The sequence below is a fragment of the Pocillopora verrucosa genome, chromosome 5, assembly GCF_036669915.1.
Source record: "Pocillopora verrucosa isolate sample1 chromosome 5, ASM3666991v2, whole genome shotgun sequence".
NCBI lineage: Eukaryota > Metazoa > Cnidaria > Anthozoa > Scleractinia > Pocilloporidae > Pocillopora > Pocillopora verrucosa.
The window spans coordinates 8,737,810-8,751,479 of record NC_089316.1 but is presented as its reverse complement, the minus strand read 5'-3'; the positions used below and the strand labels follow the sequence as shown (position 1 = coordinate 8,751,479).

The following is a 13,670-nucleotide window of genomic DNA, read 5'->3' as shown; positions in this document are numbered from 1 at the left end:
AAGAGACAAAAGTTTTGCACATATAGGGTAAATTTTAATAAACACACAACCATCATGCCTACATTCCTTTGAAACCAAAACACAAAATATGGTGAGGAAAAAATAACCTAACTAGTTGACAATTTATTTTTGACAATTCCACACAGAAATTTGAAGGGCACTTCACATAATCAGTAACTCAATTCAATCAGTCCAAACTCATAGCCTCATCCTCGTCCTTATCTTTGTCCTCGGTCTCCTGGTCACCATCATTAGCTGTAGTTGGCCGTGATGTTGCATCAGAGGTACTGGTACTATCAGCAGTACTGGGACGAGATGAATCCTGGACAGCACGCACAAATCCAACCATGTCTAAAATAAAGAAGGAAAGACAAGGTAGTTTGGTAACTAAAACGCATTTCAGACGTGGCCTACCCATCACATTACACCAGATTTGCTAAGCATGCATAGCCTTTTCACATCTTGAAGCCATGCTGGAAAAGCCTCCAGAAAAGTTTTTTAAGCACTGTCCAATAATTGGAAATAATCTCACCATATAATCAAGACTGCCTTACCTCCTCTCCTTGCAGCTCCCATGACTTCATCATTAAACCCAAACTGACCCATCAAAGGACCCAGCTGACCTGACTGCAGAGCGGAACTGAACATCCCCAAGGCCTGAACATAACATGAGCAGCATAACAATTGATAACACTTTTCAAACTACATTTGAGACTTGGATTGCTCACACAGGCAATTTTCCATCAACTTCAAAACTGTTGCATTAACAAGGGGGGGGGGGGGGGCAAGTTTTTAACAAAACTGTGGTGCTGCATTAGTGCAAGGAAGGGGTATTACTAGATAATTTACTTGGATCACTATCAGTATCTGGGCAAATGCCCACCTACCCCTCCCCTAACTCAACAACAGTCAATTGATAACAAGTTAGGGTTAATGTTGAGTTAGGGGAGGGGTAGGTGTAGGTGTGCAGTTGCCCAGATACTGATATTGATCCATTTACTTTTATCAACTGAGTTAAATTGGAGTTTCTAAGGTTTACAATACATTCTGAAGAGGCAAGTAACAGCTCCATTGAATGTCATTTATCAAAAGAATGGTTGCTCTTGTGATGTAATTGTAAGAAAAACACTTTGATCCTATTTTCTGGGTGCATTAAGTTTATGTGAACACAGCATGGTGTACATTCAGGCTACCAGGATGACCTGGGAAAGATCAGTTGTACATGTAGTTGTAGTTTCACACTGTCTCTCTCCACCCAGGAGTGACAAAATGTGCAAAAGTGAATGGGGGGGGGGGGAGGGGGAGAGTTGAAAGTTCAGTTTGCACAAACTTTGCCACAAATTCTGTCACTGGTAAATTTGCATTCAATTTCTATCAAACTAGGAAATAACTGATGTTCAAATTTCTTTGATTGTACTGTATTTATAAAAATAATGTACAATTTTCCATCAGAACTTTTGGTACTATGAGGTGCAAATAGCCAGCTCAAGATGGCAGTTTATCCACTGGCTTTGGCCAGCTTCTGGTTCTCATTGACAGTTCAGTTCACTTCATGCCTATGAAATTGGGATAAGCTGCAGAATTAAGGGGGCCAGTGAACTGACGAGAGTGATCAATCTTTTTACCCCTCAGAGTGACTGGCTTCTAAGTTCTCCTCACTGTATTTGCCTTAAATAAAATTTAATAAACATGAGAATAAAGGAAATGATCCCCAATTTAACCCTTTAACTCCCATGAGAGAGTGAGACGGAATTTCTTCTTACAATATCAATACAACATCAACCAGCTAAGTGATGAGAATAAAGAAAAATATCAAATTTGGGATAATTAGTTGATCCAATATTAAATTCTTGGAACTAACATTCTAAGAATTGTATGGTTGACAGTAAGGAGAATGACAAATTTGATCTGGAAGTTAAAGGGTTAAGAGGCTCTAGATTGTTAGACATGTTGTTCTTGTCAGCACCTAATGTATAAAAAACAGTGTGGATAATATGAACACTGATGTTCAGGTGTCAGGGGTTGACCGCACACCATCCCATTGTCATACAGTACCTGCTGAAACTGAGGTGAGCGTAAGGTGTTTGACAACTCAGTTGGACTCTGAGGCAACTCTTCACCAGCAGGAAGAAAAGGAGCAAGCTGCTCACGGAACTCTGGGTCCGACAACAAAGGCATGATGGAGTCAGGAGTAAAAACACTGGACAGATCCACATCTGGAAAGATTTCAGGAGAAACTACTGTTATGGACTAGAGATTAACCCTTTAACCCCTGAGACTGATCCATATCTAATTTCTCCCAACTGTATCACCCCTGCATCACACATTAAGGTCATGAGAATTAAGGAAATAATAACAAACCCAAGAAGCTCTTGATTGTTAAACAAATTCTGCATTTAAGTACCATGAGAAGTGTATACAGAACAGTAAGGAGAACTTGCATACAGATGTAATGGTGTAAAGGGTGAATACCTTCACCATTCTCAGTGCATGGTCCTTCTGAAACTGCCCAGCTTGTAAAATTAAAAAAACATTATTTTCCTTTTTGCTGCAGGCTTGAATTGTTCCAGAATCCCTCTCATAGTTTCAGTTTATTTTCAAAAGGAAAACTATCAAAAAATAGCAATGAATTTCAATTTTATATCATAAGAGCTGAGGCCATGTAAATTAGGAAGTAATAATCAGGAACATTCAACTTACTCTCTCGGCTTGCTTGTTCCGCATTTTCTGCAGGCACTGTTCAAAAATAATTAAAAAATCAAACTGAAGAACCAAACTGAGTGAAATTAATAAAGGGGTAAGTTTCTAAAGAAACTGTGGTGCTGTGTTGGTGGGAGAGTATAGCAGGTAATTTAGTGTTAACAACTGGGTTGAAAACGTAAATTAGCCATCGTAAAGGGTGAAAAAGCTGACGTTTCGAGCGTTAGCCCTTCGTCAGAGCAAAGGGCTAACGCTCTGACAAAGGGCTAACGCTCAAAACATCAGCTTTTTTACCCTTTACGGTGGCTAATTTACGTTTTCAACCCAGTTGTTAACACTAAATTACCTGAGTGAAATTAGGAAGGAAAAATCTCTATTTGTTCTCCCTTGATTGTATTTTAACTCACAAGTAATGTGTACCCTTGTATCACATTATCACAAAAGGATTAAACCAGTCAATAACAGGGGTGATGAATAGCCTCTTGAACCTTTAACCCCTAAGAGTGACTGGCATCTAATTTCTCCTTACAATATCCCCACTGAATCACACATTAATGTCATGAGAATAAAGGAAATGATCACCAACTAAAAGAAACTCTTGACTGATAGACAAATTCTCCTTTTCAGCACCTTAGTAAATGTACAGAGAATGGTATGAAGAATATGAATACTGATGTTAGGGTGTAAAGGGTTAAATATATTGCAGTCTAAAAAAAATTTCATGTTTTTCATTTCCAAGTTGTTTATCGCACCAACTCACAGATATCTAAATTCCTCTTCAAAGGCCAACAGGCAAAATTCTGACTCAGTCACAAATAAAAAGTTTGAAAAACTACCATTATAATTATCTATTGAACCCTTTAACTCCTAACAGTGATAAGCATTTCAATTCTCCCAAAAGTTTCACACCTGAATCAAAAATTAAGGTCATGACAATAAACAAAATAATCACCAACTAAAGAAGCTGTTGATTGTTACGTGCAGAAAATGTCTTCTTGTGAGGAACCATGTATAGAAAACAGAATGGAGAGCTTGTACAGAGGTTGCTTACATGTTAGAGTGAATGCTCTGAAAGGTTTGCTCACACATTATATTGCTTTCAACTAGTTTCACCTTGAATATTGGACAGAATATTCTGTAAGTCAGTCAGCTGCACAGCATGCCGAGGCTGTGTTGGACGGGATTGGGGAGCTGGAGGCACTGAAGGAGTAGCTGTTGCAGGGCGTGGTGTGGTGGTCCCTGATGATGAAGCTGAGGAAGTGCTCCTGGGTCCTGGTGAGGACTGAACCCTCGTGGGCCTGTGTAAGAAATGTAAACATGCATCTGTCTTAATTAAAATTAAAAGTCACCAAGAATTTATCAAATAAAGACAAGGGAGATTAATATTTTTGGGGAGCAAGATGGTGGTATTAACCCTCTGCACCCTAACATTCGAATGCTTAATCTCCACACTGGGAGAATTTGTGCAATTTTTTAAGGGTTAAACCTTTCACTCCAAGAAGTGATCAAAGCGATTTTCACCTTACGACAACAATTCATCTTCCAACAAAAAGATGATGAGTGACAAATATAATCATGTACTTCCTAAGGATATTGCTTAATTTACCCCTTTAAATCCCAAGATCTGATTGTAATTCTACCCTCTAACTGCTACATATTTCCTTATAAATGATTTACAAGAGTTTGATGTTTGATCAAGGTAAGAACTTCTATCTGATAAGTTTGAGTATTCTTATTGCCTGTTGGCTGAATAATGTATGGATATTATGGGGAGAAGTTACATGTTAATCACTTCTGGAAGGTAAAGGGTTAAAAACAATTCTCAGACATAAAATTTATAAGAGAATGTAGTAAAAAAACAGTCTGAAGCACTGACAATCAGATCCGTGGAGTGAAAGGATTAAAGGTGTGATCTTGTGGAAGGGTTCAGCTATATTTTGTTCCATAAAATAGTAGTCTACTCACGTAGGAGAAGCAGCAGTAGGTGCACTTATAGAGCTGCCAGCACTGGACAACCCACCATGCCCACCCAATCCTCCGTAACCACTCAGTAACTGAAGCAACTGCTGCTGATCCAGATTTCCCAACAAGCCTTGCAACTGACCATCACCTGTTAAATGACACAATGGTTATCCATCAAAAAAGTATGAAACTTTGGTTCCATGTCAAGAGAGCTGGGTCTATTGTACAATATGTTCTGGCCCTTGTTCCTGGCTAAGACATTTACAGGTTTCTTTGAGTATATTCTGGTGCAATCCGATCAAGAAGGGCCAGCATGCCTCTCATTTGATTTCAGGCCAAATTGGTTTCAATGTAGCAGCAGCTCCTAGTTAACACTTCAACTCCCATGAGTGATCAAGACACAATTTCTCTTTGCAATATTGATACAGTAGCAAGTGGGCAAGTGAGGAGAATAAAGAAGAAAACTCAGTTACATGTAGGGGACTACAAGTTCATCCAATACCAAATTCTCCAAACTGACATCATAAGTGTTTGATGGCAGACAGGAAGGAGAATTACTAATGAGATCTTAAGAGTGAAAGGTTTAACAGATTTATAAATTTTCAATAAAGAGTTCTAATTCATGCAAATTTGCAGCAAGTTTTCCAGATGTTCTTACAGATAAGCTGTACCCTGCTTTGTTACAAAAATTATGTGAAAAATGTTGCTGGTTATCTGCCAGTGTTTACTGTAGCTTATATTGTTGAGAGTTGTCACTGATTTTCATACAAAGGTCTTTGCATCTTGCAAGTCATGCATTCTATAAGTACCGAGCACTCTTACCCAACTGTTCACTTAGCCCAGCCAAAGCAGGGGGGAGACCACTGCCACCACCACCTGACCCTGGGGTGGGAGGGTTATTCAGCAAATTGTTCACTTTGGTGCTATACTCCTCATCTTTGTCCGTCTTGGGTTCTTGCATCCAGAAAAAGAACTTGCGAGTGGATGATTTGAATTTCAGGATAAACACTCTTCCTGTAGTGCACTGTTTTACACGCTTGTACTCAATGTCATCAGGGAAGATGATGAGATCCTGAAAGTAAAGAAATCATATTTTATTTGAATTGTATGTGCAGTGTCTGTTCTTATTTAGTGTTCATATTCTCTTCAGCCTACAAAATTATTTTACTTTCAATTTAACCCTTTACACCCTGTCATAAGTATGCATATTCTCCATACTGTTCTCTATACATTTCCTGGGTGTTGACGAGAATTTTTTTTAACAATCAAGAGATTCTGTTGTTAATGCATAGTCTGGATTGTGTTAAGTCAGTTAGATCTGAAAGATTATTAAAATGAAACTCACTTAGATGTGTTTATAAAAGGGTTGTTTTGGAAAAATAAAATTAATTATGAAATTTTCTAACAGTCAGTGAATTCTTGACAATTTTGGTCAGTGACTGGCTCAAAAAAAAATAACTGAGTAGGCCTAGAAAATGTTGTGAAATTCCATGACTTGCATGAACTCTGATATTTGGGGCAGCATATCCCAGATGTTTTAAGATGCGATTAAAATCTGTCTGTCTAAATTTTTATTTAAGACCCAATTTAAACTGAATTGCCTCTCACAAGTTTGGAGTTTTACAGGGGCACACTCGATTTCCCCTTTCTACGCTTTGAAGAGGCATTAAGGTAAAATTTCTGCACAGTCCCATCCCACACTATGCATTCAGTTCTTGGATAGAGAAAACAATGACAAAAACGATACATTGCCATTGGGAAAACAGATTTGTTTTATAATAGTATGGGGCTGTGCCGAAATTTTACCGGCGTTAACAGTGTCCCAAGTTAACTGAAAGATGCTGAATATGTCAACACTACAATGTATTTATTTTTAGTAGCCCCTACTAAGCTTGTATGCTATGATATTTATAGAGATTCGTTTCGCCTTCCAAGTTTGTTTCATTTTGTTATTCTGTAATAAATTCCTTGACGACATCAAAGCAAGTCAAATAACGATAAAAAAAAAAGCTGATCGATTGACGATTGTCTTAAAGAAGATCGAGGCAAGATGCAGTTCCAAAAAATTTAACAAGTCTAATAATTAGCGTTCACGATATATAATTTTTTCGAATCTGATATAAATTCCAGTGTTCCAGTGAGTTATCGTAAACCAAAATGTTAGTGACGCTTAACTTAATGACATCTTGAAGTATTAGGCATAGAATTTCCAAATCAACTAGAGTACGTGATGAGACAAAAGAATTTATTGCAAGAATTTCTGCTTACGTCCTCAACATTTCCCGTGCCTCGATCCTTCCAACAGAAGTGCATAAGTGAGTCTTCACTCTGGTAAATGTACACCATTCCCTTTCTTTTATCCGGCGTGACAGTAGTGCCTTTCATAGTCATTTTTCCAGCGCGGAATTCGACGAGATTTTTCGACGAAGATCGGCCCGCATGGCCGAAGAGACCGCTCGCCATCTTGAAGATTTAACTCAGAGTGACTCGACAGATAGATGACTGCCCAGAGAGGGAGACTAGAACCTAACATTAGCAGCCACGCTCGTGGCGTCCAAAATGGCGGCCGTGAATGGTGAAAGCGTGCGCGATGAATCTCAAGAAGAATCGTCAACCTGGACGCATGAAAAGGAGCTCAAATTGTTTGAAAAAGTCGATGAATACTTGGCAGATGGTGAAGAAAGGAAAGAAATTTACGTTAAAGATATTAAATGGAGTGATATTGCATTCGATAATTTCACCACAGACGAGGTTCACAAACGCTGGAGAATCTTGACGTTACGGGTCAGAAAAATGAGAAATGCTAAAGAGATTCTCGAGGATGCGAAGCAAAGGGCGGTAGATAAACACGCCAATGCAGGATCTAGGAAAAGAAAAATAGATGATGCGCTCCCAAAAGCACCCTTATCAGCCTATCTCCTATTCAGCAAGGAAAGACGACCGCAGATGGCCGAGAAATATTCAGATCTGAACAATAAGCAATTGCTGGCCAAAATTGGTAAGAAGTGGAGGAAGCTCAGCGCAGAGAAGAAAAAAAAGTATCACGACGATTACTTGGAGAATAAAAAGAAATACGAGAGCGCATTGATGCAGTATTTCATTGAAAACTTTCCAGAAGAAAAGGCTCCCAAGACCGCATTTGAATTTTGGTCTTCTAAGATGAAGAAAGAAATCAAAGAAGAGCATCCCGACATATCGGATAAAAAGTTAAAGAAAAAGCTCAGAAAGAGATGGGAGAGGCTAGAAGATGAAGAGAAGGAAGAGTGGGAGAAAAAATCTAAACAAGAGATGGATAAGTATCTAAGAAAAATGAGAAAGCGAGTCAAAGTTTGAAAGGAAATGTGGAAAGATTTCAGCCCTGTACCATTCCAAAACAAAGCTGTAGTTTGAAGGGAAATCTACTGTTTTTTGCCTTTATGTCCTTACCCAAGAACTGCATGCATAATGAAGTATGGGGCAGTGTGGAAATCTTGACAGAAATGCTTTTAGGTTTGCTCTCCTTCTAACAAATTCCTGAAAAGCTGATTACAAAATTCCATTTCAAGAACATGGGTGATCAATATTTTACTTTGAGGTCCTGTAAAGTTAGTCATGAAAGGAAACTTACCGTGAACTTCACTTAACTAAGAAGATTTATGAATGTTATTGATTATGATAAACCATTGCCTTGGTGATTTTGTTTTGTTTGTTTTAAACAAACAGTTTAGAATGTTGTGTTGTGGCAGTCATACATTTGTAAGGAGGAAAGCAAAACCTTTTTAAGAAACAATAGCTTTAGGGGTGGAGTTTGTTACCATTGCGTAAACATAGCATATGAATTTGTGGTTTTTTTTTTTCCTTCAGATTCTCTAATGACTCTTCAGGGGTACTCTTTTGAGCTTTCTGATCATTCAATTTCTTTAACCATTAACTCCCAGAATTGATTAACATTTAACTTCTCCCTATATATCCTTACATCATCAAGTAAAAAGGGTAACCAGAGTGCTCAAACTTATCAGATAGAAGCTCTTATGATGATCTAATACCAAATTCTCATAACTAATTACAAAGAAATGTGTTCAAGCTGGAGGAAGAATTACCAATCAGATCTTGGGAGTTAAAGGGTTAAGTAGATGTTTTAGTATTTATAGTACCAATTTTTAGTGGAACTGTTGCTAGTAATACATATATATATATATGTATATATATATATATATATATCACCAGTTTGATGAAAAATTCCAGGTGAGAATTGTACCCTTAATTCTGGTCTTCTGATAATGTAAATATTTTTGTGAAACCATCCAGTGCTCTAAGCTGTGACTTACTTGGTCTAGCAAAAAATTTCGGCTAATAAGTTTTCAGGGAGAGGCACTAGATTGGTGATCTGTGTTTGGTTGTCGTACGCGAAGATGAAATGTTTCATTCCCTATTGTTTAGGGATTAGTATAAGTGAGGTGTAAATCTGCATGAAGTATGACAGCTCTGTCTGTCCTGGGGTGAAAGGTATGGAGGGTTTTGTTTAGTTTCTTTTTCTCTCTTACATTGGCGACTGAAATTTTATTTCTAGTGGCCAAAATTGCTGTGCCTGGAGCACTGGCAACAACCAATGTTTGGTGGGAGATTTGTTAATTCAAAAATGATGTAGTCTTGGGGAAAATGGTTACCTCCTCACCCCATTCCCCCCCCCCCCAAAAAAAAAAAATTGGTTTCGTTTACTTCTTACAATGCATAAAATATAATTTTATGCCTCAATATGATTTTATTCATTGCTTGTAGCTCAGAAATGCACATACAGGAAGTTTCTATAGGGTTAAATTATTGGTTGTTTTATTAGCAATCGTAGACTTTATGGCCTTTGCTAGGTTCCCAATCAATGAAGGCAATTAAACAAAAATGCGTTTGCATGAAAAATGATGAGCAAGCAGGTACAGTTGTTGAGGAAATGGCTTCACCATTTCTATGCACCTCTTTTGCTTATCTTCATTGACCAAGAACCTTGTAGACTCGCAATGCTTTGCAACCAATTGAAACTCATTATTGGGTAATGAATGTAGAAGATATTTAGGTACAGTTTTCTTTTTAAGGTTCTAACTGATCTTCATGTTGATGGTTTTATATACAATTTACATAATTATATTCAGCAATGTAATGTATATTTATGCAGTGGTACCAAATATTTAGTTGGATTGATTAATTTAGAAAATTGGAGCATTGAATCTTTTTATCATATTTTTGCTCTTACTACTGGTAGGTTGTATCTGGCTTGATCATCACAATGATGTCCTTACCAACTAAATATTTTTTATTAATGATTTCAATGTTCAAACTGTTAGCACAGGTTTTATACCAGTACCGGAACTTGACATTTAAACTAGTTATAAACTTGCAATCATAGTTATTTACTTATTAAGTTGTACAACAATAAAGATGTGTGGTCAAAATACCACTCTAGACTTTTTTTTTTAGTTTAAGAATTTCTTCACTTTATCAACTTCTAGCTTGTTGAATGCTGTTTGGCAAGTCTTACAACAGAGGATTAGTCTAAGAGACTTGCCCTTCCCTATGTGAGCCTCAGATAATCTCTCGTAAGCTATTTATGGATCACTCTAATCTTTGGAGACCATGGTTGGATCTAAAAGTAGCCAATCCTGTGTCATTAGAAAGGAAGAAAAAGAAAGATTGATGACAGTGACTTAGTGACTGATCTAAGTTGGGCAGGACAGAAAAATATTCGGCTTTCAGCCTTTACATCAAGATGGATAGCCAAATATTTTCTCCAGCCTTCCCACTCAGTCAATAAGTAAAAACCAAGGGTCACATTTAGTAAAGACATATTTACAAAGCAGGAAAGAAATATATGTTACATTGCTTACAAATGACGATACACTATTTCTTACTGGTTAAAAAAAAAAGGAAAGAGAGAAAAAAAATTATTGTTTCCCTCATTAAAAGTAAAGTTTGCCGTTTGTAATGAAGTAAGTAAAAGTGAAAGTCTTCATTAACACTCTAACTTCCAAGATCTGCCCCGTACCTCTCCCTTCCGGCTGCTACACATTCCCTTCTGAACAAGTTATAAGAATTTACTGTTTGATCAAGATAGCAACTTCTACCTGATAAGTTGATGTATTCTCATTGCCTGTTTACTGGATAATGTATGGGTATTGTGGGGAGAAGTTACATGTTAATCACTTCTGGGACTTAAAGGGTTAGAGAATGAGACAGTAGCAAGCTAAAAACTAAAAGGCAATCCTAAAGTTAAAAGCATTTCAGAATACGTGAATCCTGCACGATCTCTTGAATAAAAGCGCATGTCCACTAGTGATTTCATTTCGCTAGTAATGCTGGAAATCCTCATGTATTTCCCACCTGGCCAAGATTCTTCATTTCTCGGCAGTTTTACTGATCAGAATGCCGTGGTAGGTTGTAGACCCATTTTATATTTCTGTCAAGGGAAAGAAAAATGCCTCGGATCAGTTACGATTCGGGAATTGAGTTAGACAGCTATTAATTTGTAGTCATGAGACGGGCTTGTATGTGTTTTTTTTTTATATTTTCGCTTATATCTTTCTGTTTTTTTGTTTTTGTTTTTTTGTTTACGTTTTTCTTTTTTACATTTTGCATTGAGTCTCTTTCAGCAGGGACGGGGTGTAGTACTTCCGTTTAGGTTAAAATGCACCTATCAGTGGTTTTCCCCTAGGATTGGGGGTGGGTCTACTCAGGGAGAATTGACTGAGAGGACTTCCACTTGAGAGGAGATTTTGACATTTACACAATGCTTCTGAGTCGCGAATTTGACCAGGCCGCAATCTTGAAAGATCGGGTGGAACTGGAAATTAGAGTCATCCGCCATCTTGGAAGTCACCTGACGAAATTTGTTTGTTGAAATTTACATACAATATCTTTGGTCTCCGGATGTGAAAGTTAGACATATATTGGATACCCAAGGGCGGAGAAATTGACTTTGAAAACCTGAAAATGTAAAATTTCCTTAAGCTCGCAACCTTCCCCACCCTTCATGGGAAAAAAGGTGCAGGACTACGGCCATATTTCAAAATTACTAATCACGATGCAAACTAACCACCACTAATAAAATTTTACTCAACTCTGAAGCTATATATACATAAAAACTACACATTTCTCGTTGGATCCACCTAATATTTCCTTGCATTCACTGAAACCCTGATACTATCATCGTGTGTTCGGTCAAAACAACCGCATTAGTTCAAACAAAAACTTTTTGTAGTCATTAATATAGTCGAAATTAGCACTGAGCGCACGCTCATATTTAAATAGAACCCTCCCACCTACACCATTGACAGTTCTGATTGTCTCTTCATCTCATTTGGGTTTGCCGTTTATTCCTGACTACTGGACCGTTGGTTCAGTGTATTCGTCAAATATCTCTTATGTAATAGTCTGGTGTGTTATTTACGTCGGATATATACATTTATTAAACTTTCCGGTCCCAAAACAAGCTTCTCTCTGTTGTGGTGTTTAGTTTTGTGGCTTTCGACTAATTTTTATATATATTTGTTGTTGTTTTCGTGATACGTCGAATGAACGTTTTGCGGCGGTGTTCCTGAATCAGTTGGTGTGTCCTGTGGTGGTCAAAGTGAGTTAGATGAGGAGAGAGAATCGATCGAATCATTGAAAAATGAGTCAGCGAAGTTAGGGAACCCGCATTTTGAACACATCCATGTGAGAGATGAATTGCCGAGAACCTCATACATTTGCAAATCAGTAGCATCACACTTTACATGGAACCAGACTTCACACATATCACATTGGATCCCATTTTGGTAACTTATAACGGATTTGGTACATACACCACAAGGATGCTTATACTGAGGACCTGGATTGCTTTCAATATTGCCACCAAGCAATAGAAACATTTGAAGAAGTCGCCGAAAAGTATTCCTTGAAGACGAAGCATATAGATAGCGGAACGAACGAGGTCACTGGTGAGAACGCCTTATGGTCGCTTCAAGTCTGGCCCGAATGGTTTGTTTGGAGGCCAAAGTTATGTTTAAGCCAAATTCGATGTACTTTTCCTGAAATCCATGCGAACTTGGTAGTATTGAAAGCAAATGTATCCCAAATAGGGGCAAAATCGCCACCAAAGTCACACCCATTTTAAAGCACTCAGCTGAACATTACAACGCTTAACGTAACAATTCTTACGAGTCAACAGATCATTCGACTCTATGAATGTTCACCAAATCAATGTTTTCAAACAATATCAAATTTATGAATAAAGTTAAAAAAGTGTGTCATATTAAAGTCTCCAGCCTGTCAATTCAAAATCTCTCTTGCAGGTAAGTAAATTCCCTAAAATTCTATATATCAGATAAAAGAGAAATCGAGATTGAACGTACGACTTACTTCGTATCGATAGCTGGCAAAGGACACATCTCTTCTTGCGTAACACTCTCCGTTTGCGTATCAGCTACTCTTCCGTGATCACTCGAGAGGGCTATTTCCTTCATTTCTGCTCTCAATTTGGAAGCTTCATCGCACAGTTGTTGAATTCTAGTCTGGAGACGAGCATTATCCGCTCTCATTTCGGTTGCCATTTTGCTTCGCCTGCGATACGACATCAAACTTCCTGCGTTTCCCATATAGGCGCTGAAATTCGTTTAAACGGCGTACGCTCGCTAGAAACTCCGTATTTAATTGAATTCATTTCGTTTTCCAGGTGATTTATTTAGTTGTTGTTTTTGCTGTGTGAGATTAACTGTTTGTGTAAGAAAATGATCGTTGTTAAGGAGAAAGAATGATTTCTTTTCTAACGGTTTTCCTTAGAAAGCTGTCCTTTGAACATTTTCGGAAATTAAGTCCAATTTGTTGGGAAAACCCAAACAATTAGTCAGCTGTCACGCTGATTTTATTTTAGAAGCCGAGGGGGATATCTGGGTATCCCGCATCCTGTTAAATTTTGGCCTAAATGTCCCGTATCCAGTTAATTCCTGTGATTTATATCCCTGAAATTCCAGCTCGATACGTCGGAATCTCTATTTAGGATATTC

General features: G+C 37.8%; 2 protein-coding genes across 2 annotated transcripts; one reads left to right on the top strand and one right to left on the bottom strand.

Moving 5' to 3' along the window:
• Positions 1–12: 12 nt before the first annotated feature.
• On the bottom strand, positions 13–7,153 carry LOC131799365 (proteasomal ubiquitin receptor ADRM1-A-like). The gene is made up of 8 exons (XM_059117087.2): positions 6,931–7,153; positions 5,485–5,734; positions 4,666–4,810; positions 3,814–3,998; positions 2,701–2,736; positions 2,056–2,216; positions 555–657; positions 13–351 (listed from the first exon to the last, which is right to left on the bottom strand). The coding sequence occupies exons 1-8, from the start codon at positions 7,123–7,125 to the stop codon at positions 188–190; spliced, it is 1,239 nt and encodes a 412-aa protein (XP_058973070.1). The 5' UTR covers positions 7,126–7,153; the 3' UTR covers positions 13–187.
• A 62-nt stretch (positions 7,154–7,215) lies between these two features.
• Positions 7,216–10,764, top strand: LOC131799381 (nucleolar transcription factor 1). The gene has a single exon (XM_059117107.2). The coding sequence runs from the start codon at positions 7,222–7,224 to the stop codon at positions 7,993–7,995; it is 774 nt and encodes a 257-aa protein (XP_058973090.1). The 5' UTR covers positions 7,216–7,221; the 3' UTR covers positions 7,996–10,764.
• Positions 10,765–13,670: the final 2,906 nt, after the last annotated feature.

Coding starts and splice junctions, on each gene's coding strand:
- LOC131799365 (XM_059117087.2), bottom strand. CDS start 7,125: ATGGCGAGCGGTCTCTTCGGCCATGCGGGCCGATCTTCGTCGAAAAAT. Junction 3,999..4,665: donor CCTACTGCTGCTTCTCCTAC/GTGAGTAGACTA, acceptor TTTCTTACACAG/GCCCACGAGGGTTCAGTCCT. Junction 658..2,055: donor GCTCACCTCAGTTTCAGCAG/GTACTGTATGAC, acceptor TGTTATGTTCAG/GCCTTGGGGATGTTCAGTTC.
- LOC131799381 (XM_059117107.2), top strand. CDS start 7,222: ATGGCGGCCGTGAATGGTGAAAGCGTGCGCGATGAATCTCAAGAAGAA.